General features: G+C 44.0%; 1 protein-coding gene across 1 annotated transcript; it reads right to left on the bottom strand.

Annotated features, from left to right (window-relative positions):
• Positions 1–390: 390 nt before the first annotated feature.
• On the bottom strand, positions 391–23,745 carry LOC149342084 (uncharacterized). Its single transcript, XM_089546743.1, has 5 exons — positions 23,629–23,745; positions 21,179–21,333; positions 19,845–19,912; positions 19,132–19,218; positions 391–521 (listed from the first exon to the last, which is right to left on the bottom strand). Exons 1-5 carry the CDS (start codon positions 23,743–23,745, stop codon positions 391–393), a joined length of 558 nt encoding a protein of 185 aa, XP_089402869.1.
• Positions 23,746–27,070: the final 3,325 nt, after the last annotated feature.

Below are 27,070 nucleotides of genomic sequence, written 5' to 3' on the forward strand. Positions count from 1 at the left end.
CACATCCTCTTGCCCGGTGAGGCACTGGTATTCTAAAGAGGAAAAATTGGCACCCGGGGAATGAGTGTGTTGGCTGGGAGCCAGGAAGCCTTCGTAGTGTGGGTCCACCTACAAAGAACTGCAGTGCTGAGCCTTGGAGCGCATCGCTTGCTCGACAGTGCTTACATTAAAAATATAGAGGCATCGGATTGAAAGAGATGAATGAATTTTGTAGACAATATAGAAATTATTACTTCCAGGGCTTGTGTTCAGACTACAGACTTAACAACCCTTTCCATGCGCTACGACTGATTGACTAAAGTATAATCTGGTAACAAGTTTTATTGACTTTATTCTTTCCGCTGGTGGAAGCAGCTCCCTGACAGGTTCCCTGCATTTGCCGCTCGGCTTCTACAGGACAAGGCCTGCACACGTTTCTTTGTCGTAGGCCATCACTGCGTCCCCGCAATATTCATGGTACTCCTCTATGCATCTTTCAGGGACGTCGTCTTTTACTTCAGGTGACACCCACATTATGCATTCTGCATAAGGAGCACACAGTTAAGCACTAACGACATGAAAAAAAAGCAGTATAGGCTGCAAAAAGAAGTAAAATTTAATAAATTTAATATTGGGGTGTTTTTGCATTCAGTGTCGAAAACGCACCTAACAACAAAGAGAATGCTGTAAGCACAAATAATAAGAATTTGTCGTCGAGCAGGGTAGTTTCTTTAAGAGCTAGTAAACCGAATGACTAAGTTATTGTTGTAATTCTTGCGATGTTCTTTGAGAGGCATGTCGAACAGATATCAGAAACCATGCGGTCCTTCCTAATGAAACGTCATTCTTTATGTATACTTTTAAGGTGAAAACCTTTCTTGGCTCATGAGGAGCGTGGGCGGAAGTTGTAGACACAGGCTGCCCGCAAAAGTGCCCGCACGAACTGTCAATCATCTATTGTATGGTAATTAAAATGTTAAGACAAAATTCCGGTCTAAGTACGAATCGTGCGTGGGCCACCGGCGTGCGAGACGGGTGCACTGCCACTTCGCCAGAACGCTTTTTTTTTTCAACATGATACTTACTACACGAGGTCATGTATGTACGGAATGAGGGATATATACAGATAATTTATTTACTCTGACACTACGTATCTACGTTCTAAGCTGAATTAACGCACGTCAAGTGAATGCGCAGTTCTTAAAAAGTATTCTTGAGATATATATTAAGGCGGAAGAATTTAATGCCTCATCGTTCTAAGCAGCAGTTGTCGACAGAAATGTCACGCTTTTCAATTGGTCGAAACGGTCGTTATGCCACAGTGCGCGAATTTCAAACGGGGCCAATTGTACTTTGGCTACTAACCATGCAACCAATTAAAGGGACCGTATAGTGATGCTCCAAGTAAGTGGGACTGAGTTTAGTTAATTTCTTACTTAATCAATTAGCCTAATTAACCTTTCTAATTAACCTTTCCAGATAAATAAATAAAACCGAGAAAGAAATTGGCCGAGCTCGGGAATCGAACCCCGGTCTCCGGAGTGCGAGACGAGCACGCTACCACTCCGCCATGCCAGCCCGATGGTTTGGAATGAACAAAGGCGCGTCTAGTGAATACGGTGTCTTCGTTCACTCCCACCTTCCTCCCTTCCCGTTACGGCGAGGTTTAGGTGTCCACCGAGATATGAGAGACAGATACATTTCCTTCCCTCAAAAACCAATTTACCGACGAGCAAGGCGTAGCACCGAATGGGCTATGGCGTTCTATGGACTCCTGGCAGCGTTGCAAGAAGCTGTCGCGTTCCGCTCTTAGAGGCGGGTTGGTTGGTTGGTTGGTTGTTTGCGACTGAGAGAAGGACGAAAAGGAAAGTGCACGGGGCCTGCCTGCCGACTGGCTCCAGCCGAGCCACCACCGCTGCTACGTGCAGAAAGAGAGTTGAAAGATAAGAAGAAAGAGAAAAACAGAGAGAATAAAGACGCGCGTCGCAACAATCACGTCTGCCGAAGCGGACGCTGGCTGAAAAAACAGATAAGCGGCCGTAGCCGGAAGGCTGCAACCCACACTTAGAGGCGAAGCTTAACATCTTAACCACACATCAGTGACACAAGCAGCAACACCACGCTTAAGTCTTTCGCCTCACGGCACTTTAGGTCAACAAAGTGCCCCCCTGAATTTTATACTTAGGCCTAAACGAGAAATTATGAGCATGTTTTACAGATGTGGCAATCCAACGTGTACCAAATTTCCTCCGTTTCCGGTAAATTTCCTCCGTGCTTTCCGTCTAGTCGTAGCGTCATTATGCGGCGCCCACTGAAAACCCCCCTCGCAATGTGCGACGCAAGAGGCAATGTGCGACGCAAGAGATAGCGCAAGAGACACACCTGCACAGCTTTCGCATTTAAGCACGTAAAGAGACCTAAGTGCACATCTGAATTTTTTTTAGTGCAGCATACCTTTAATGGCTCGATTTCCATCTCTCTTGGTCCCCAGATGTTTGTCCGTTCGTATACACTACGTCCGAACTTAAAAAATAAAACGCCGTTGGAAAGGTATCGGGTTCTCTGTTACTGGGATCCACGCTTTATAGCTGTACTTTGGGTAATGGCAGCGAGGCACGCTCAATCTGATTGCGGCTTCGCGAGCCTACAGCTCAGCTGCGCCTTTCAACTGGCATGCTGAACGTACATGCTTAAGCAAGGAGTACTTACTGATGTAAAAGTTGGTTTGAAATTATTGAGACATGAACAGTAGCGTCGCTAAAAAGTGGCGCTAATTTCGTACGAAGCGAAGCACTTGGAGGAAAACAAAAATTTTCATAAAAGACGAACTGTGAAAGATAAATTTAATCCACTTATGGATGCATATTATCCTCACGAAATGGCCAATGAGTGAATCCTCGAATTTTTTGCAACTTCTTCATACACAGAGCCGTATCTGCAGAAAAGTCGTGAGCGCACCCCTTGCACATCGACCGTGTCTCGCGCTATGCCCACCTTCGATCTCGTAGATTGGGACACACGGTCTTAAGACACCGCGGACCCTTCCAAACACTTTCTGCGTATTCCGCTGTTTGATGAAGTACCAAATGAAAGGCGCATGCGCGACAATCTGGATCCGACGCATGTACGTTTACGCCGGCTGCGAGGCGCAGCTGCTCTACTCAGCAGAAATTTTGCAAAAATTCGTCGTAGAGTTGGGCGATGGCGGCATAGCAATCAGAACGAAACCGGTGCATAATAGTTTTCACAGGATGAGGTTAAGAAGCTCATGTGGCAGAAGCTGCGGCGTCGACGCCGTCGTGTTATGCGCGAAAAATACACGAAAAATACAAAGAGAAGCTACCTAGGAGGCAGGTGAGCCACCTAAGTCAGGTAATCTTGTAGCATCATCCCAATCTTCCCACCGCATTGTGAGCAATTAGTGCATTGTGGCAGGAGACAGTTAAATGTATGATTAGACGCGAGCAGTTGCTTCGGAAAGAGCAACTTGGACCGCACAAGCCCCACCTGATGCAGTCCCTGCCATCTCAGGGCAGAGGAGCATCGCTTAACCACTGCACCACTGCGCCAGGAGTAATATGAGGACTCTCGGGGAGTTATGACTGTTAAGCAGAGAATGACGAATTCTGCATATATTTGGAAGTTCACTCAATAATGCTATCGCTTGATACCCTTAGATAGCATATTAAGTGTCCCCTCCCATTTTCTTTACGCATTCCGCTCGGACTCTAAGCATGACAACAAAGCACGGCGTAGTGTGTAGCCATGCATTCCTACATTGACGCAGTCTAGGCGTAGGACAGAGTAGACAGCAGTCTTTTTTTACTTCTTAATTTTGTAGTGAGCCAGGTGCTTTCTATATGACACATACGTGACTAGGACAAGCTAACCATATCTTCTAATGCGTTTCGTAAGATCCTTATTCTACTTTACCTTTTGTTGCAGAAACCATTGGAAGTTCATGCGATGTCTGATGGTATCTGACGAATAGTCGTTTAGAAATGTATACATGTAGGCGTGTTATGCGAAGATTAGATGACTTAAATATCGACAAAGAAAGCGGGCAAGCTTTCGCGCGTGATTTTGAGCACTCTGCTGCCTCTGGCGAAGGTATATTTTCCTTAATGCTCACAAATACATGACCTGCCTACTAGCCCTGTTCATTGCAGGTATTAAAAAAGTTTTACAGGGTCACCTAAGTAAAACATGAATACCCTGTGTAAGAACTTTGCGGCGCCGCTGTTCGAAACACCTCACATCGCGAGGAAAGAGCACCTTTAGACTATCTATAGAATAGACTTATGTCTAAAAAGTCTATAGACTCTCTGTAGACAAATCCTAGAGTCTATAGGCAATACAAGTCTATAGGCTATTGACAGTCTTTAGGCAATCTATATATTTATGGCCAAACACTTTAGTAGACTTTTCTCTATAGACAGTCTATAGACTATGAATAGACAAAAAGAACTATCTATAGGAAAGAAATAGAGTCTATAAGAAGCTTATGGTGTCTATAAGCCATTTTTGTAAGCGCAGTCCGGAAGACAGGTTCCCCCATCATGTGTGCGTGTGCATGTGTGTTTTAGCATGTGAAAGACCTTAACGCGACCAAGTTATTCCACACATCAGGCCGTTCAAGCTTACCTTGCCTGTCATCGAATGGAAAGAGCGTTATAGTACAGTTCTTGTAGTCGGAATATAAGAAAATATTCTGGAATTCATGGTCATAATCTGTAAACAGTTTGAAAATTCATACTGTGTTATTGGATGCTAACGTGGCAGAGGAGCAATGGTGCAGATTGACCTGTATCAGCGAAAGTTGCAGCCTTCAACACCCTTTCGTGAGGTAACCACTCGTGAAGCAACAGTCCTGTTTATAAATCTTACGTTTGCGACCAAAATAAATGCGGAAATGAAACGTTTCTTCAAGAGAGCAGACGTCTCGTGGCTATTACTGGGTATATGAAAATTCGAAAACAGTTCTCAATGCCAAGTCTGACATAGTATTTAATTGCATGCTAAATGAAGTAACTTTTTCAGTCCTTTCAGCGTGTTTCGAGATAACAGTTATGAAGATCTTCTACAACCGCCCTTCATTTGTCACATCACCCTACTATATGCCCTGGTGTTCATGCGGGTTATGATGTGGTTGACGGATATTGTTGCAGGACGGCATAGCACAGCTCAATTCACCTGGCGTCTGGTTTCCACCCGTTTACTAACACAACGGAACAACAGACGAATAAGCAGGCATGTCGGAAAACGCCCATGATATTAACGAGAAGCTTGTGGCGGTATGTGCTTTCTTAATGACATACTGTAGCGGATTCAAGCGCAATTCCTTATCTCCCTGCTAGAAATTTATTGAAAATTTTATTCTGTGTAGCAATGAATCCTCAAGATTAAGCCATAACCTTGGACGGCCGTAGGTTTATCGTAACAAACATTTTCGGAGTCATACGCGTAGGAATCCTCCTGTTTATATTTATTACTGCATATTAGACGAGATATTTATGTCTTAATTGCACAACTGAAAATAGAGTTCATGTTGCATATATCATTTCATTCAGATCCTCAAGTAGAAATGAAAATGGCACTGCGCCCGCTGAGCATATATAGAAAATCTCTAACTTCCAATTTTGAAACTTACAAGGTACGCCACGCAAGGGATGTGATCGGCGTAGTTGCACTTCTTACAACGTTACATAGTGAGGAAACTGTCATATTTATTAGCGCTGTAGACGCGGTAGCTGTGTCAGCAGCATCAGTGAAACTAGCCTTAGACGCCACGCGTTGGCCCCACGTAAAGTACAATTAAGGTAAGCATTTTTTTAGATTTGTAAAGTATATCTTGATTAAGTTACGGAATACTTACATCTGTCTCAGTCACTCCTTATTCTGTTAGAGGATTAAGCCTTTTTTCAGATGTTTTAAAAATATTTTGTGCAAAATATTAAAAAAATATGGCTCCTTCATCTCTGCTGCCACCACGTCGGCAAAGTACACTACTAACGCATTTATACAAGTGTTATGTAGTTCTAAAGCGTTCCTAATTACCGTCGTTAATTGTGAACACGTTGGTATCAGGTGTCGTCCAGGGTAGATATGGAATGTAACGTTTCTCCTGCAATAAAAACCAAAACTGGTTAGTGATGACGGTGCACGTGGTCTAAAGGACGGAGTACTCAAGAGGCAAACTTTTAATAAGCCGTATTAACTTTCTCAAGAAGAAGTGTAAACACGGAATGTGCCGCTCTTCAACGGCAATATCTGTCATAATGATGCTTCTGGAGCAGTCAGATCAATAGCTGTTCTCAGCGAATAAATCCAATAATAAAAAAGGAGTTACGTAACTGTCATTTACATTTTTCTCACATGGGAGGATATCAGCAAATTTTTATTGCCTTTTTTATAACAACAAAAGCAGACCAAACAACTATCAAAAGCAAGATGGTCAGGTCATGTGCTCAGCCTGCGTGCCTCGTCTGCTGTCGCGTCCTCTAGTGTCTGCCGCCTTTCACAACGGATTTTCCATTACACACTACGACGCGTTTTTGTAGTGTAGCTAATGCCTCTCGGTCTCATTCGTCTGGTAACTGTGTTAACAAAAAAAAAATTACCCCTGCGGTTTTTCTGTTGTAAAATAGGTCATGGTGACAATACGACCAGCAAAAAAAAAACAATCAGAACTTTGTTACATATGGGCACCTAAATGCCTTGGCCTCCTCCTTCCTGTGGTCCAAACTACTCAAGTGGACGAATTGGAAACCAAATTCAAAACCGGTCTTTAGATTGCGTAACTGGAGTAGAAGTGAATGTATAGGAAACATTAGGAGGAGAATATTAAGGCGGGAGTAAGAGATCTGCTGGTGTCCACAATGCACCTTCATCCTAACTCTGTAATTAATCATGTGCTCAGTCAATACAAAATCAGGCTGCTAAGTTACAAGAATTCTATACATGTTCATTTTGCGCAGAGTTCGCAATAAAAAAATAGCGAATAAGGAGGTTCCCGTAAAAGCCATATTCAGATTCTCAGACTAATATTTTTTATGATATGATTCTGGCATTGAAATTGATAATCACTTGTGAGCCACGTTCTTCCAGAGGAAAAGTTAAACATTGCAGAAAGTGGCCTTCTAATTCAACATTATATAATAATCTGCTTGAATGCTCGCAGCGCGTTTGTTTTTATGTAGTCGGTAAACGTACTTTTCCCAGGTTTATGGCTCACTTAAATCGCACGAATATTCTACCTGCGAAACCTGTTCTTAGCGTTGTTTACCACTTGCTGAAACAATTTTTGAGTAAGGGACCATATATTTCGCAAATAGAGCGAATAATATCTGCGGTTTTTGTTTCGATCGGCTTGTTCGTATACTATGAAGGCAAGAATAGGAAACTGACAAAAATAACCAAGCCAAAGAAGACAGAACCAAAGCCATGGCAGTGTACTCGCCTTCGTATGCAGTTAGCACTTCTTAACCTGACACAACTAACCAGCAATCACATGCTATCAAGACAGCCTAAATAAAGCAGAGAATGATGTAATCTCGTAGCAGTGCAGCTGTTTCTTTTTGTTTGATTTTTTTTTCAGGCTAAGTAGCGAAAAGTCTCCTTCCTGTCTCACTGCCGTAGGCGGAAACCCAGGTGGTATAAGTAGTCAAAGAATTCTTTGGGATTTTTTGTTGCAGGTCCGATAATGAGCAAAAGCTACATAGTAAGCTACACCTTGTAACGTTGCCATTTATTTCTGCCTATATTTCAAGTACAGGTACGAACTGTCGCATTTATCGGACGAATTTCGTGGCTTCATGGAAGAGCCAAGTTTAAGAATGTGCAGTGACTTTTGTTGCTTTTTTTATAGCAATGTTGTTGAGCGGTTTTTCTAAAAAACCAGACTAAATTCACAACAGTTGTTAACGCCAACTAAGCAAACTGACTAATAGCGATGGCGAAAATATGTGGTAGAAGGCTCAAATGACACATGCCCTCCGCGCCCGTTCAGCCCTTTGAGGTAAAAAACGTAAGCTGTGCTCAGGGGATCCGTGTTGAATTCCCTCTGTACCACGGTCATGCAATCGAGGTCTCCATCATTGTCAAGGTCGTAGAATGCGATGCCATATGGAAAGCTTTCGAAGGTCTGCAACAAAAAAGAGAGTGAATTTTGTTATCTGGCTTCCCAAGTGTGTTGTCAGGTTCTAGCTTCTCGAACATGTTAGAAACGTCACTTCCGATTGATTAGACAAATCGCTGCCATACTAGGTAGGGTCTTGAATGCAAAAGCACTGGCGGCTCCCACGCCGACATTTTCATTTCATGAGAGGGATAAAAATGGTTCGTTTAAATGAGGACAGTGAGCGCTAGCAGCTTCTTAATTTCTACTTTGTACTTTATACTTTGCGGTTTATGAACTAGATAATAAATCTAGCGCGGATGTAAAGTACCTACTACCATAGGCAGATAAAGCTGAAATTAAAAGTTTATTATCTAAGACACATTACAGCGAGAAGAGGGGGCAACGGACAAAAAGCTGCCATAAGGCAGCATGAAATAGTCCCCAGTGCCCCAGGTATACATCGACTGCAGTGTGTTCGCGTATAAGAAGCTTGAATACAACGTAATACCCCCCTGAAAAGAAAAAAAGAGAGAAAAAATACAGTATAAAGCTCACCGGGTACACAACAAAGGAAAGTGCACGTACGGAAAAATAAAAAAAAACAATGTACATTACACTACACCACACTTATCTGCAATGATACCACAATAGATTATAAAATGCACATGATGGACAAATAAATAGCAGCGCAAGGAGAGGAGGACTAGACGAGACAACAAGGACGTCCTTGTTTTCTCGTCTAGTCCTCGTCTCTCTGCGCAGCTATTTATTTGTTCAAGACATGTACCAATACGCCCAATTTTCCACGTTAGTCACATGATGGACAGTAGCTGACTGCACGGGATTTCATCTATACATATGTTATTTTCTGCCAGATTATAAAAGTAACGTGCGATGTTATAGGCAAAAAGGTTGCTCACCATATGAGGTCCGCCAAAAAGGTAGAAGCCGTGATAAGTGACATCGTGTGGTGTACATTGGTGTGTACTGATGAAAATTAAAGGTTGCCAGCATGAGTTCGTTATCTGTTTTAACTGCGTTTCTGTGCTGTCACAATAACTTGAAGGAGTGCAAAATATCAATACATAAAATACCATATTTCTTAAAATACGGGAAAACATGGGAATGCCGAAGTATGTTTGAAATCAATCTAGTTGCGCCTTTCTGATTGCCCTCAAACATGATTGAAGTTGATTGCCCTGGCGTCGTAAATGGGGGCGTTTTATTCGGCGGCCGTGCTTGAGAATCTTTCCGTTTCTCACTGGCGGATTGTAGCCAGCACGCCTGAACCATAGGCGCTTAACATTTGATCTCGCCCCATTGCTGTAGGCGCGCGCGGATGCTTTGGCAGACGAGCTGACAGCGTCATGAGCCTCCATGACATGAACGTTTCAGTGCAGTTGGCCCGTGAGGAGGCCCAAGGACCTGCATGTCCCAAAGTCCCCTGTTTCAAATATTTTTCACCACAACCGCGAACTATTGCTGTGCTTGCAATCTTTGGTCGCTCGCTGACGCGTCGCGTCGTCTTCCCTAGCTTCTGCACAACGTTCTTACTTTATGCGACTGATGCGAGCTTCACTTACTTGGCAACTCTGCGACTGCCAGCGAAACGTCATCGATCTGCGGTTCCCCGGAAAATACGCTTCCCAAGCCGAGAGCAACGCCCGAACACGCACCTTAGCCACTGAAGGCGACCCCAGAGCGGTGCTGGGACGCGACTAGGCATAGCGTAGCTCAAGACACGAGCGTACTTCCTCTTCAGGAGCTGTGTCCGCCTAAAGCAGCGAATTACGCTTTTCTTTGTCAAAGGTCATGTTGCTGAAGTCGCTGAACGATTAAGAGATGGTGTTGAGGGTAGTGTGTTAAGGTAGTCGGGCTTTAGCACCGCAGGTGCAGCCTGCAGTATGCTCAGTACTGAATATTGGTTAATGGGGCAGAGAGATCGAGAGGGACGTTGCAATTGAGAACCGTGAGATCAGGAATTAGGCGAATAAATTGGCTTAGAAAAGGTGAAAATAAACAGCGACAGAAACTCATTTACACGAGACAGCAACAAGATTATCTGCTCTTTCCAAAACACATCTCAGGAATCCAGAATACCCACTGTTTATCGACACATGTGTCTGGGAGTTGCGGAACAGAACAACAAAAAAGAGGAGGGAGAGATTGGTAGGCTGATTTATCAAGAATCAATTCGATAAATACTGAAATCAATTGACAATGTATATGTCAGGATGCCACGAGCGGATGCCAGTAAAATGACATAGCTAGGTGTAGCCTATTAATGCGCAGCGGACCATAGCAGGCAAGGTAATAAAGATCTACTAAAATGCTTCAATGGCAATAAAAACAGTATGGAGACTATTGGGGATATGTTCGAAGCAGCAAGGACACCTTGTTAAATGTATTGCAAGCAGAAAAATCAAACAAGCGAATCCCAGGCGCAGGCAACAGAGAAGAACGAATTATATCTATTAAAGGAGAAATGTCTGCGCACTTGAAATCCTTCAGGTCATGTGCAATAATTTCTGTTGCATGCACGCTTGCAGTGCAAGCAGTGAAATTAAAAATGAAGCTTTGGATAAATAACGTTAAGGCACTGGGAGAACTTCAGAACGGGTTCACAACGGGTAAGCGCTCAGATAATAGGTTCCTCTTGCTTACTCAGAGTATAAACACAGAGGGCAGAACACAGGCTACTCTGCTGAGCCTTCCTGCAGATAAACGGTGAATGCGAGACCGTATATAGGGAGGCTCCGTCGAACATACTCAAAGATTAAGGTACTGGTCGTGAGGTGGTAGTATTGCCAAACGAACTACACCAAGATAATGAAGTAGAAATTGCGTATGGATGGGTAAGAAGTGGGAAAACAGCTGATGTACACAAATGGTTAAAGCAGGGTTGTCTGTTATCACCGCTCCTCTTCGTGATTTTCCTAGGAAGGGCAAAAAACTGCATATTATGCCACCACGTTGGCCATGTGCCATCAATCACCTTCTAGGGCAGTCCACTCCAGATTCCGCAACAGAAATCCCCTTAACGGTTAACAGTCAAAGATGTCCTCAACAGTGAAGAAAGTCCCTTCATGAGCTTGCCGAGCCTGTCCATAAAAGCTGATATACTCTCCGAAGTATTTAAAGGAATCAGAGTGCAAATAAACAGGATGATTGCCCGGAGAGTACATTCGTCTAGAACGAACTTGTAGCGCTTGAACACCATTGTTGTCCACTTGAAGGTTCATGTTGCCACCGCCGTCTCTCCGTGTTTTGAAGCGCGGGAAGTTTCCTCATGACGAACCAACTCGCCAGAACAGCTGCGCTGATCAAGTTCATTTCTACTTCATCGGGCTCGTTGTTAAGTGCTTCGTTGTTCGTGCCATCAAGCACTTCAAGCTTCATCATGCTAATCAACACCTACTTCTTTCGATGAGAAAATGGCGGACAATGGCATAAACTGGTGCATCTCTTAAATTTACTTAGTTGGTCAAAATTTCCGGAGCCCTAAACTACGGCGTCCCTCATAGCCTGAGTTGCTTTGGGACGTTAAACCCCATAAACCTAACCAAACCTAACTGTACCTCCGGCAATGAATTTCTTGGCAAAGCTTGTGTTGCCTGAACTAGGAGAGTAGTTCGCCGTGCGGAATCCAATTGAGTGAACATAGACTGCAATCACACCGTAAAACAGCGCGCTTACACGGGACGAAGAAAGAAGACACGCACACACACGCTGTGTGTGTGCGTGTCTTCTTTCTTCGTCCCGTGTAAGCGCGCTGTTTTACGGTGTGATCATGTACCAACTGGCCCGGCAACTATCCTTAATAGACTGCAAAACAGGGTCGTCAAGGTAAGGTACCTATAATCCTTGGATGACGTCGAAAGTGCGGTGTTATAGCGAGGCCCGCGCCAGAGGCTAGAAGCGTTAAACGAGCGTCGTTTTCAGAATTGATCATTTCCACGTACCAAGCGTATGGTTACATGGTTATATGCTGTTTCTTGAAAGCAAAGACAATTTTTAATTACGGTGGCACACATTGTTAAAATATACAGCCATATACTTCGTTTTCGGCCTGAGCAATAGGGCTCGTTCTCAAGGGAGGTCATGTTTTTATGCATTGGCATGTTTAGAGAGCTAGAATCTATTGTCTTATGTATTGTCGACAAAAGGTTGATATGGGAACTAGAGTTATTTCGGTTTTCCCTGAAAATTAAGTTTTTCTCTTGATACATAGTTCCAGGTCGTTTTTACAGTGACTTTTAAGACCGTGATAAGTATCCTCACAAAAAGAGAAATGAATGAAGTTTTACTGGTGACTAGCTACCGATTGAAGACACGCTATTCCAGTTTCGTCCAGGTGCAAGCTCCTGCGCGGTTCCCAAGAGCAACTGCAAGAAAGCTGACTTCTTTCGGGAACAAACGACGTCAGCAACGTTCGGGGTGTAATTTAGTTGGTTGGTTCGTAATATATGCTTCATCTGTATAATTCGCTTGGCTCCATGTATAGGTCTCTGCCGAATGAGATGTGGCGTATGCCAAGGCCTTAAAACCTCACTATGCGCTTTACAGAGCTGTGTTTAAAGAAATGCTCCTTTGCGTTTTCATAAATATAGCATGCGCTTGTGGCTTCTTATCGACATTCAATTTTAGCCTACTTTCTGTGCAGGCAGGCATGATTGACAGCGACACTGTTAATTTATCTTCTGATGATTTTTTTGTTTTGTTACCTACATTCATTTTCGATAGACAAAAATATATATTTAGGTTGCTTTGGTCCCAAAATTGAGAAAACTTTATTCTACCCTGTTGAAATACGTAGAAACACATCGCGTCTATGTTGATAGCTAGATTCTCTACCCGTGTTTCCTTGCTATCTGGACGACAAACATGCTTTTATAGCAGCGACCCACGATTGCGACCCACGATTGATAAGCCTAGAGAGCGTGCTGTGCCTAACCGAGTGGTTTCCTAGTGGGCTTGGAGCAAGCTGGCCAGAGAAAATGTTGCTGTAAACTTACCTTGAAAGCATTGGGAATATCAGGTTTCAGCTGGCTCTTCGCTTTGCTGTAGGGAAGCGGGAAAAATAACAAAGTACAGGTGGCCGCTAGCGTGAATTCCAGAAAAACTGTCATGGCGCACTTAGGCTGAGACAAGCCGCACATCCAACAGTAGGCTCATGGAATGCTTCACATTTCGTGCGCTGCCTTTATGTAGAACTCCTATTCTTTTCGCGCTCTTCATTTCTAAAGTCTGTCACTTTTCTTCATTCTTCCGGTTTCCTGTGACATGTCTCATGGTGGCCTGAGTGGTAGTAATTAGCGTGGTGCAAGAACCACGGCAGGAAAAGCAAAAGATCATAACTCTAAAAGAATTTTCTTCAACTACAATGTCCCGGTCAGCTATAATTAAATGATTTTCTATGACTGCCGCTAATACAAAAAGAAAAAGAGCACGCCCAGAAACAGGTTGTTTGCGCACCTGTACACCGCAGGCCTATCCATTATGGTATGCCATGAGGAAATTAGCTATGTTGTAACTTTATATATCTCATGTGTGTGTTTTTTTATTTTTTTTTAACCGCTAGATGAAGCAGGCGGTTATAACAAGCCTTATGTGATGTGACATCGCGTGGGCCACTTCCATTTGCCACTGCTGCTAGATCCGCTTCATTTTCCCTGCTGATAAGGCCTTACAGGCAGAGAGGACTGTATGGGTCTTAATATGTGCCATCTGGCAGGCAGATAGGTTTCTACAGATTCTTTTCGAAGCTATGTGGACGACAAACATGCATTTACAGGACCAGCGTTAGCCTTTCTGCCCTCATACGTGTTTTGATGCGCATGACGCGTGTTTCCCCTACTTTCCGTCTACGTTATTCGCGCTGTTTACCCTCAAGAAATGTACCACCAAATCACCCGTTTGGCCATAGTGTTGAACAGGACTACCTTGAACTACTTGTGCAGGTTCAAGTTAGGCCAGTTACGGAAACAAATTGATGAAAAAAAAACAGATTTTTCTTTGCACTTTATTTGTTTCAAAAGATAAGTATTGCTCTACTGCGTATTATGCAAACGCTGGGATTATAATAAAACCATAGGGTCACTGACCAAGTCAAAATTTTAATGAAACGTATTGACGTTTCATTAGTTGAGTTTGTGAACAAGGAAGCCGTAGGGCTTCCGAAACGTCAATACGTTTCATTAAAATTTTGACTTGGTCAGTGACCCTATGTTTTTATTATGCCTCTACCTGACCAGACGACGTTTCGTCAAACTCTTGACTACATAAACGCTGGGATTCATTACGAGCAGAAAATAATGAAGTGAAGTGGGCGCCAAAAGTTGTAATGCGCGGAATATTGCGTCGTCGTCGTCCTGGGGTATACAAGCTGTAGATGTCAGCATTTTTGAAATTCTGGCAAACTTGTCCGGTGCAGCATAATGTTGAGAAAAGGCAAGTGGGCACCAGGTTCTCAAACCAAGCGGCTCGCTTGGGTCGATCTTAGTAGGCAGACTCTGCATGCCAATATGGTTTTTACATTGTACTTTGTTTCTTTGTTGTACGCCGACAGCGATGCGTGGCGAACGTTTGCGTTGGTGGCCCGTAATCGAGAGCTGTGTAGTCCGGTGGCAGCAGGCCGACAGCGGCGCAGCGCAGCGGGACTGCTCTCGATCCCGTGGGTTTTGCTTTTAATATTTTGCTGCCATCATTTTTCTCCTGGTTCTTTCCTAAATTCCTATATTCCTAAATGGGTGCTTCGAGATAATATTGCAGGATTCAGTATTACAGCATGAGCGCGAATTTCCCGTCACTGCTAAATACATCTTAGAGCTATTGTTTCTTATTTTAGTGAACTACCTCGGAAGACTTTTGCCGGGCTCCTGTTTCACGGAGAAAGAGTATATATATTTATGTGCAGTCGTGTAAACCAATTTAGTAGACTGCACTCCCTTATTACAAATTACAATTACTCCCTTATTACAAATCTACTCCACCTTGGGGGATTCCCCTAAATATTTGGTCGATACAGGACATGGTTGCTCCATCCTCGGGAAAAGCCGCTACTTTGGCGCAGTGGTTACGGCGCTCGGCTGGTGACCGAATGACGCTGGTTCGATCTCGCCCGTGTCGGTCTAAATTTTATGAATGCGAAACTCTACAGGCCCGTATACTGTGCGATGTAAGTGCAGATTATAGAACCCCTACTGGAGGAAATTTCTGCAGTCTTTCACTATGGCGTCCCTCATAGCCTGAGTCACTTTGGGACGTTAAACACTGCCCAGAAATGCAAAGCAGCAAATACAAGTCGCTCGGAGTCAAATACAAGTTACATTCTGGTTACGATCGCAATCCTTTCACTTCTATATCGGATGTGCGTTTACTTGGTTACGGAATGCGATTACTCTGCAGCAAGCGGCGATGAATGCAAGCGCCAGCCAGCGCAATGCCTGATTGCCGGCGTTTCTGGTTTAATGTATCAGCTTTTTGTGGTGTGATTAATGCTTATTTTAAGCTGCTTTATCCAGGAACAGGTCCATTGCCAATGCACAAAAAATTAAAAGGGCGAACTGCACCGTCGACAAGGGGTGCGGACGACTGCTGCCACGTGCCTAGAGCATGCCTTGGTAAACTGGTTAACACTGCCCATCAGCGGCTGGTGCGACAAATGATGACCAGTTTTGAGTATCCGGTCCCACAATTCTTACTAGATGCCGCTTCAGCTGATTAGCGCAGGTTAGAATGTCTTAAGGAAGAACTGATTGGCAAGAAGTTTGGATTTCTTGAAGAAGTAAACCAAGCGATGCTTGGCTGGTTGCTCAGTGCACCCAACATAGTTTTTTGCGCATTTGTTCTGGCAACATGTAATCTTTGGAGAACGTGTGCGAAGCGTGTAGGTGTTTTTAGTAAAATGACGCAGGCATGTTCCACATTTGAGTAATAACTTAGTTTTAAAAACGTTTATACTGTCTATACTGTGTCCCACCTCTTTCTCTATCGCTGTCGATCGGAGCCTTCCTGTCCCAGCTACCCCTGTATCTATGCGGACCAGGCCCATTGCCTCTTCTATTGCCCGGCTGCTCAGGAGTCGGGTTCCTAGCCCCAACTTTCTCTATCCATCACTACCTGGCTCGTCTGGCTTGGCGCTGATGGGAGGAAGAAAGGCGAGTTCTGGTCGCCGAGGCGGTCGTCATGCTCGGACTATAAATTACGGCCAAATAAAGGTCTACTACTACTAGTCCTGTTTTCAACTGATGCTGAAATTTTCAGTGTGTAACATCGAGCGTTTCGACGTTACCTTTGGATTCATGAGTCCTTAGCCTCTGCCATCGGAAGACCGGCCTCAGCATGCGTATTCTATCGAGAGTTCTTAAATAATCATGAAGTCAGAGCTATATTTATTATTTATTTATTTACAAATACTGCTATCCCATGAATTGGGACATTGCAGGAGTGGTACAGAGGATGGAACATGTAGATAAAATAGTAGGAGATTGCATAATTACAAGTGTGAATCACGAATTTTACATAAACAGTAGTGTGGTATTAATAAGAAAATACATGATTAGGCAATTCTCGCGCAAAGCGGTCAACAGACATCTGACGTAATGTGACATCCAGATCATTCCATAGTTCGACTGTCGAAGGAGAAAATGAATATTAGAAGCAGTCTAAAAATGGCATAAACGGCACCTTCTTAAGCGGGTTGGTACGGCGAGTGACACGTGCTGAAGAACTGGCGAAAGAAAAGAAAAGCGGGACATCAACATAAATGCATTTGTTGATGATCTTGTGAAGAGTGATAAGGCGGTTACATGTGCGTCTGTGTTGAAGTGTGTCAAGTGATAAGCTGCGGGCATGAGCTGTGGGGCCCCACAGGAAAAAAACGTGGTAAAACATTCAACTGCGTATCCATTTTATTTACTTATATTCGGATGTGTTAACAGCATATTTACCACTTTATTTGTGTAATCCGATGTTGGTGTGGTATCTTTCTTGTATTAACTTTAAGTTTCGTAGCTTGTTCAGATTTATTACAATTCTTTGTAAAAGCTCATTATGCTCAACGCATGTTATATTTTTCTGCTAGTGTCTTTTTATTCGCAAGAAATTCTATCGGCGTCCCTTGCTATCGGGCAGTCTTTAATAGCCGAGTACAGAGGGAAAAACGCATGCCTAGAACAACCAAACCGTGTGTTCCGGAGCTCCCAAAGCCGCTGCGACCAAGAAAGCAAAAAATGACGATGAAATTCTATGCGTTTAAGAGCGCATGTTTACATCCAGACCACTTTTAACCAAATCTTATGGCTAGTTATCGTGTGTTACGCCCGAAACACGCTCAGAGCGTGTTCTAGACATGCGTTTTGCCCTCTGTACGCTACCATTCTTGAACACCTTATACGCCACACCGGTAAACCGATACGAAACCCAGGCTTATTATTCCAACAGTGCTGCTACTCGCTTGATATGGTTCTGGTCTTAGATATTGTGGGTTTCTGTATCGAATATTTACTTACAGGATTTGCACCGCAGGCTGCACCAAAGGCCACCAGCGACTGGTGGCCGAGGCCTATTTGCTACAACTATGTATGACGAGTGGTTGACTACTATTGCAAGGTGGCAGAGTCGTGTCGGGGTGAGGGAGGGGCTTTCCTGAGAGCAAGCGAGCCCTGATCTCGTTGTTATACCTATAAAGAATAGTCTTGCTGGGCATTGAAGTTGCTGGCCAGATTGCGCAGCACCTGAAGTCTGAATTGTTCATTTTTACCGACGCTTTGCCACAATGCGCACTTATATAGAATGTAGACATCAGATAGAACGACATGATCGTTAACTGCATATATTTTCTGCAAACCAATATTTCTACAGGTTTTGGTCATACTTCAAGTTACATTTCTTTCCCCTGCTCTTTGAGGATCATTTGCTAACTTTTGATACTGAGCGAGCAAAGTCTTGAGGATCGGTGGTCATCGGTGTATTGGTGCGCTAGTTCACTGAAGAAGATGGAGACTTGAGAGAGACGTCCACAGATATTGTATTCAAACTGTATACACAACATATTTGCATCTAGGAGCTGGATAAAGCTATCCACGGCCCCCTAACATTAAAGCATAGGATGTAACGCCCCAATTAAGGGCTCTGGCATGGCCTGCAACTGCAAAAGAAAAAATACTCGTCGCACCCGGCTTGCTCGAGCACGTAAAAGTAACGAAGGGAGCCAGTAGACTAGCCCTGGGACGGAGGAGGCGAAGATATTTTTATAGCTTCAGCGCACTTACGAGGGAAAAAATAACCAAAAATGCAAACGAAGTCGTGGAGCGACTTTTCTTTATACTTGTATTATTAGTTAAAATGACATGCGACTTTGAGGTGGCGCTGGATGCCTAGAAGAACGAATAAAGATCGCCTCATGTGACCCTTCATACCTTTCTCCTCGATTTTCAGTAGAAACACGGGGATAAGAAGGGGTCGCGAGATCGGAGCGTAGTTGTCACAGGAAATAAGGGGTGAGCAGCGAAGTAACTGTCCCATTTTGGGGGACCTGTCCCAGTGGCTCACCGCTCGTGCTTGTGAGCGCAGAAGCGAAATGGATAAACGCAGCCACTCATTTAAACATGCGCCACACCTGTACGCTTCTATCCTTGCTGGGCGTATTCTCAAGGTTTCGTGATTATTACAGATCGATAATTGAAAAAATAGAACCTCCTTAAAATTGAATACGAACTTTGCAACCGAACTTTGCAGCGTTTACGTTGTTGGCTCTCTGTGCAGATGTAATATTTAGCAACATGATCTAAGGTCTTCATGAGTTCGTTTACAGTGTTTATAAAGTACTGCACGGCAGTTTTAAAATAAAACATGTCGATATGATGTTCAAATACTGCCACGTAGTGCATATAAACAACTGTTAGCTGGAGGAAAAATCTTCTGATAGGCTGTACGGAAGGTTGTTTACTCACCGTGTGTATGTTTTCCAGAATGCAAAAGACTGCACCATAAGTTAGTTTAATTCACACAACAGGTTTGTCACGGCTCACCTTGCCTGTCGTCGAATGGAAGCTCCATAACACAACAGTTGATGTTATCCGAGTATAAGAAATGATTCTGGAACTCATGGTCATAATCTGGAATGGTTTCCAACTGAACAATGTATTATTTGTTGTCATTATGATAAAGTGTAATCGTGTGCAATGCCGTATAAAGTTCCCGCAGTGACTTCTGTAGGTTATGGCAGCAACTTTTACCAATGTATTGCTGGCGCAAAAGGTATGACAATCCATTCTTTTAGCTTTAAGATGAATCAGTAGCGTTCGCCTGTTGCTAAAAGCTTAGTGGATGAGAGAACATTTTCTGAAGAGGTCAGACATCATATGGGTATTCCCACTTTCCAGCCCCGCCGCAGCCAATGTGGGGCATAGCGATTTTGATTTCGCAGCCCCGTTTGGCCTTGCCGCGGTTTTTTCAGCATACAGCTCGTATCATTGTTAGCCCTGCCGCCTGGTGCCAACGGTGGTCCGACGTTGGTTCGATGTAGGATTGCGCGCTTATATAGCCCTAGAAAACGCCGATATGGGACCCACTTAGGATCAACATGGAGAAACCTAATTTGGGCTTCCCCACTTATTCACCCGAAAAGTCCAAAGTAAGTGTTAGACAGGTTGACCCAGCCCCACCTTCTCTTGTCGGACACAAACAGGCTTAGAATCCTGTGCTACTAGGGAAGATAATAAAGCTCTAACGCAGTGCTTACCTTCGTTAATAGTGAACAAACTAGTGTCAGGCGTCGGCCCAGGGCGCAGGTGGTAAGTAATGTTTCGCCTGAATTTGAAATGAAAACCGGTTAGTCATGATGTTACACGTGGTCTAAAGGTTTCTGTTTTGGAAGAATTACAACGCGTGCTTTATTGCGTGAAAAATGTGTTGGCATGGGCAGAGGGTTTGCTAGAAGCGTCCCGAGAGCTTTCGTCCTCTGTTCGACCTGCCGAAGCTATTTAGCTGGGGCCTCTCACATAGGTAACGTGTTCAGAGCGCAACTCTCCATTAAGGCTACAGCTTTGGCCTTCCCTCAATACAATTGATGTTCCACGGTGCCATTGGCGGTTTTATCATAGGTGTGACGGCAGCTGCTGCGCAGAAAGGCAAGATGCCGCCCCATGCAATCATAGCACGATGTTTTCATGAGATGCATTTTATGCCCTTTGGAGCTGACATATTTCTATCCCGTGAGCCACTTAACGATGACGACGAAGTTAATTCGAAGGGCAAGACATGGGCTATCTTCACAGGGCGATCAAATGATTGGGGACGCTTCGGCGTAGCAGCCTCCACTTCCAGCGTTTAGCACAATGAAGGTGGGGGAATGGCGCCGCTTTAGAAGCAAGCGCTGCAACGTGGTGCATGCTCACTGCAACCGGGTGGTGGAGAGTACCGTCGCGGTCATTTGCTGGTCTGCGCTTCCACCTACTTGCGTGTCTTCGATGTACGGCCTCCGCATTCCAAACGGCTTGATACAAAGTAATAACCCTGTGCATTTTGGAATGAACATCATCCCAGCCGACCCCACCCGCAAGCACGTGCTATGAATACAGCTATGACAGTAGACAACGAGCTAATCTCCAACTAGTAGAGAAAAGTTTATATAATTAATTTTTGTAGCGCGGAAAACAATGAAACGAAAATTTTCCTTAGTATTTCACTGACATGAGCGAAAACGGAGGTGCTACAAATGGACCGCAGATTTCATCGCTAAACCTCATCGGGGTTAGAAATTCAGGGTTCCCAAATCGGGCAACTAAGTTAGCTTTTGCCATGGCGGCGTATCGTGTGCAATTAACGTCTGCCTCTGTTTTTTGTTTGAGTGAAAAATAAACAGTCCCCTTCGTCGAGAGATTTTTATTAGTGCATGGAAAGACAACTGTTAATGAGTAGACTTTCTTTCTAGTTCTTCATTTACCTGCAATCTTGTTTGCCACCAGTTCCGAACAAACACCGCCTAATTAATATATGTAGGTATGACCAATAAGTAATCCGTCAGAATGTTCCGCATTGTGAAAATGAGTGTGAAAAGCTTCACCGTGAACATACGCTTCCTGTCCGTGCAGGCCCTTGAGGAAAAAAAAAATGTAAGTTGCGCTTAAAGGCTCCTTGATGAATTCCGTCCGTACCGCGGTCAGACAGTCGAGGTCTCCATCCTTGTCAAGGTCGAAGATAGCGACGGCGTATGGAACGTTCTCATAGCTCTAGAAAAGAAGGGCGTTATTTTATTTACCTTTTCGCCCAAAGATCCTTTCACGTTATAGCTTCCCCACTCTCTACTTCAGCCAGTTTTCATGTATTTGAAGAACCCTTAGCGCACCCCTCATGTATTTTGTTTTCAAATCACCTGATTTCTTTACAATATCTTCATTTCAAGCGCAAAAAAAGCATCGAATCGGAGGAAAAATTTAAAACTAACGGGTGGAAGCATAAAAAAAATTAAGGCTATGGCTCTTAATGTGGAATTTTTGTGCACTACAGCTCCGATTTTCCCCATTCAAGCTTTCTTATTTCACATTAAGACTGAAGGCAGGACTCAGTGCTCTCTGTCACTTGAATAAGCCTATACTGACGTCGCAAGAAAAGAGTAGATGCTAACAATGAAAGTGTTACGAACTGCCTAGTTTTGCATCCCTTGAAACTTGCAAGCGCCTCGTAGAAGAAAAAGGCCGCTTATACTAACTCCTCGTGCATGTATTCTGAAGAAGGTGCATCATTTGTAACTCACGCAGTTTGCTGACCTTGATATCGCTTTACAACGTAAGTAGTCTCCGGGATACACCGCATAAGTTCCCTTCCTCCAGGATGCCACCCGCGTGTGTTAAAAACATTGGTGCCAACGAACCAGCCAGAATCATTTCTGGAATCATTTAACAGCTGAATGATTTGAGCATGCATTGCATTTTTACTGTTAAACGTAGTAGGATGGATGCCGTGCTTGGTGGTTACAACTATGGACCGAGTTACGTTTTTACCAAAAAATGCGTGACTCAGGCTTCTCTGTAACTGGTGAATTCAGTGCCCCATTCGTTGCGCAAGATTGCTAGGTTGTAATACACAAGCTTTCATTGCGCTGGACGTCAGTCGCGTCAAACGATGCAGAGCATGCCAGCTGACGTGTACAGCCACCATGCTGTGACCACGACGAAACGGCATCTGCACGGACTCATCCCTCGTGCTATAAGCTGTTCTCAGTCCGCTTTTCAAGGACTCGACACTGGTCTTCACACTAATGAACCCATATTGTAATGCGTCATGTTTATAGTAACATAGAAGGACATGGCATACTTTTAAACGGAGCGCTTTGAGTGACTACGGTTTCAGCAACGCCAGTGTAACAGCATAAAGCTTTCGGCATTGATCAAATACGCTCGCTAATAATATAACAGAATATGAATACCAGCGAGCTCATGGCTTTTGGGGGGCTTTGCGTAGGTTCTGTATTTATGGTGACATAATTTCGGAACATAAAACCCTGAGTGATGTTTCAAAACGGGGTGAAGTTTAAAACCGTCACTGTAACTTAATTCCATGATTAAAGCTTACAAAATGGCAGCACGAGTTTACTGAACGTGATCATTTTTTGATACTAACGTGGTTTGCTTAAGCAGAAGCAGTATGGCAGTATGTGCACACAACCTCACGAATACAAAGTAAGGATAGAAATCTAGATCTGCTTGTAAATGGACCTAAAGATCTGATTATATGTATATGAACGACATAGATAAAACTGTAAATCACATAAATCGCCTGTAACTTTCAAGTTAGTTGCCACCCTCGGAAGCGTGCAAACATTTGGAATCAGTTTCCAGCGCAGAAACACAGCACAGGAAGGAATGAGACTGGCAGGACAGAGCGCTAGTCCTGTCAAGTCCTGAATAGCGATCTGTCCTTTCAAGTTCGTTCCTGTGCTGTCTTTCTGCGCTAAATACCAATACCAGTAACGCACCAAGTAGCCTGTAAAAATGTTCGCGCAAACATCTCAGCAGCTCTTTTCAAAAACTAATATGTCAACGCTTATTATCGTTAACAGTATTGTGTCACATACAGCTCTGCGGTAATTTCTTATTCAACAAACATAAAACACTGAGTTCTATAGCGAAAATGCACACTTTCTCTTCATTCGTGCAAGTGTACGCGGGTGCGTGCAGGAACGAGCAAGTATGTTGCTGTCAGTGCATGTTCTCAATTTTACCTTAGCCCGCTCGAATATATTATATAGTCTCTTTAGTGAAAGAGGAGCACGAAAGATCCATCGTAGTTAGGCACGTTTTAGCTAGAGAAGCCTAAAGAAATAAAGCAAATATAACTCGCCAATCAAACATTCACGCCAAACTTTAAAGGCACATAAATTTATTTCATGAACGCATCATGATATCTACCCATATTTTCTTCAGTGAAAACGGTCACGTTTCTAAGCCTGAAGGTTTTCGTGCCACCAACCGCTATAATTTATGTTGCACAGTGGGTGTATTAAATAAACATGTAATAAAACTTACCTTAAAAGCATCAGCAATATTCTCTTTAGACTGGTGATTCGCTTTGCATGAGACAAGAGGGAAAACTACCAGCAATGTGCAGGTGATGGCCAGTTTCGGTTGCAGCAAGCGCCCCATCGTAGTCCTGAAAAATCAGTGATCTCAGTTATACACCTTGAGACCTTATAATGCGGCAGGACCAGCCAAGCGTCCCTGATGTGCGTGCATGCTCATGGAATGCACATGCCCTTTTTCATTCGTTTCTCGTTATCTTGTTCTGCTCGCATCCACAGCATTACTCATGAAGGCCTGACAGCGAGTATCCGTGCATCGCCGCAGAAACATGAGCAAGAGAAGTAAAAATTGTACACTTATATCTCGTCTGTGCTTCTTATCTTCCTTTGTGCACAGCGTCATTTAGACACCAGTAAACAGCGAGTTAAAACTTACTGTAACTATCAGTCCTATAGACCGTGACACCTTCGAGTACATTTTCATTGGCGTTGGTCCTAGGTCTCTTTTTTCAGCTATTCCATTCGTTTCGTTTTGCAACGGTCAGATTAATGTACAATTTTTTTTCCCAGGGAAACAGCTTTAGGCGCTTAGTGCAGCGTGCTTAACCAGGAACTAAGTGTCCTGCGGATCGAGAAAACTTTAACCAAGGCAGAATGAAAAGTGAGGCTAAGCAGCGAGGGAAAGTAGCCGCTTCGTGCATGGCCATGTCTTAGGAGCGAGTACGTGGGAACTGGAAACCGCAGGGATTAGCATGGAGCCTATTGCTGATAGCCTTGGGCATCCTCTTTGTGGAGCGTATGCTGGTGCGTTCAGGCACGTGCTACCATGGGTTAGCCAGTTTTTTTTTATTTGAAAGCTGACGAGGACAAGGAGGTATAAACTTCGATTGATTTCAAAGGTTTTCGTCGTCATCATCAGCCTGACTACGCCCACTGCAGGGCGAAGGCCTCTCCCATGTCTCTCCAATTAAACCTGTCCTTCGCCAGTTGCGGCCACCGTATTCCTGCAAATTTCTTAATCTAATCCGGTCATCTAACTTTCTGCCGGCCCCTGCTATGCTTGCTTTCTCTTGGAATCCACTCCGTTACCCTTAAGGACCAGCGATTATCTTCCCTTCGCATTACATGCCCTGCCCAAGCCCACTTCTTCGTCTTGATTTCAACTAGGATATCATTAACGCGCGTTTGATCTCTCACCCACTCCGACCGCTTCCGATCTCTTAACGTTACACCTATTATTTTTCTTTCCATAGCTGGCTGCCTTGTCTTTAACTTGAGTTGAACCCTCTTTGTTAACCTCCACGTTTCTGTTACATAGGTGAGTACCGGTAAGATACAGCTGTTGTATACTTTTCTCTTGAGAGATATTGGTAAACTGCCATTCTTGATCTGAGATAACCTGCCATATCCGCTCCACCCCATTCTTATACATCTAGTTATTTCCCTCCCATGATCCGGATATGCTGTCACTACCTGCCCTAAATAGACATATTCTCTTCCAGCACCTGGCTACCAATTGTGAACTGCTGTTCCCTTACTAGGCTGTTGAACATTAATTTGGATTTCTGCATGTTAATTTTAGCCCCACCATTCTGCTCTGCGTGTGTAATTAATTGATCATGCTTTGCAGTTCATGTCCTGAGTGACTTAGCAAGGCAATATCATTAGCGAATCGCAAATTACTTAGGTATTCTCCATGAACTCTTATCTCCAACTGTTCCCATTTCAGGGCCCGGAATACCTCCTGTAAACAAGCAGTGAATAGCATAGGCGAGATCGTGTCTCCCTGCCTTACACCTTTCCCTATTTGAATTTTATTGCTGACTTTATGGAGAACTATGGTAGCTGTGCAATCCTTATAAATATCTTCCATTATTTTCACATAGCACACTTCTACATCCCTATTCCGCAATGCCTGCATGACTTCTGAGGTTTCTACTGAGTCAAATGCTTTCTCGTAATCAATAAACGCTATATATAGGGACCGGTTACATCCTGCGCATTTGTCTATCACCTGACTGATTGCGTGAATATGGTCTATTGTTGAGTATCCTTTACGATAGCCTGCCTGATCATTTGGTTGATGGAAGTGTAAGGTTGTCCTGACCCTCTTAGCGATTACCTTAGTAAATACCTTGTAGGCAACAGACAATAAGCTGATCGGTCTGTAATTCTTCAAGTTCTTGACGTCTCCTTTCTTATGAATTAAGATAACGTTAGTGTTTTTTCCAATTTCTAGGTACGCTCGAGGTCGCAAGGCATTGCGTATACCGGGTGGCTAGTTTTTCGAGCACAATGTCTTCTCCATCCTTCAAAAAACCTACGGTTATCCGATCCTCACCAGCTGCTTTCCCCTTCTGCATTGCTCCTAAGGCTTTTTTTACTTCCTCCTTCTTTAATGGCGGGATGTCCCATTGCTGTGATCTGTTGCTTCTCTTGGTAACATTCTGATTGCAATCGCTACTGTATAGATTTGTGTAAAACTCTTCGGCTACTTTAACTATCTTATCCATATTGCTAATGGCGTTACCCACTTTGTCTCTTATCGCATACATCTGGTTTTTACCTATGCCTTGTGCTCTCTTCACTGCTTTTAGGCTACCTCCGCTCTTTAGAGCATGCTCGATTTCCTCCCTGTTAAATTTCCTGATGTCGGCTACCTTGCTACCTCCAGACGAGGACTCTGGAATCTTACTGTCTCCATGGCTGTAGATATCAGCTGTCACTGCGTTTCCAGTTCAGGGCTGCTCAGCGTGAGGTCCCGCTGTTCAGGTCTATCTTGGCGATGTTCGGGTTTTCTTAGCGCCAAATTGTGTGGTATAGGTCACGATGTTACATGTCACGATGTCACGATATGGATTGATATTGCTGCGGGTTGATTCCGCTTCTTATGCTAGGGTTCTTACGTCGTGTTTGTTTTTCACTGCTGAGTTATTTGCTTCCTAGGGATATCCTCTTCCCAGTCTCAAATGCTCCACGGTGCTTTTATATGTGGTTAGGGCACCGATAATGATTTTGCAAGCTTCCGCACCGCCCCCCCCCCCCCCCCCCCCCCCCGCCCTCGCTTCCTAACAAATCCCCTTGTACACGGAACACTTTGTCTCTGATCGGCCGGAGGGCCTGTTGGGGGTCGACGGAAATAGACATGTACCTCGGCAGGCCTCTGGAACCGCCAAACACGTGCCTTTCGCGTGCGCGCAGCACGCACCTGTTATCTTTGTTTTCAATTTCTCGTGCAGCTCGCAGCCAGGAATAAAGCTGACGGGCACATCAGCTCGCCCCAACAGCTTTGAGCGTTCTCCACGGTAGACGTAGAGTGGTTGCATAGCTTGCATAGCTTGCATAGATGCCCTTGCGTTAAATACACGGCGATGTTTGTACGGAGCCAGCGCCATATTCGAAATGAGGGTACAACTAAAAAATGATAGAAGTGCTCACTAAAACGCGAC

This window comes from Amblyomma mixtum, chromosome 5 (genome assembly GCF_055824585.1).
Source record: "Amblyomma mixtum isolate Tamu chromosome 5, ASM5582458v1, whole genome shotgun sequence".
Classification (NCBI taxonomy): domain Eukaryota; kingdom Metazoa; phylum Arthropoda; class Arachnida; order Ixodida; family Ixodidae; genus Amblyomma; species Amblyomma mixtum.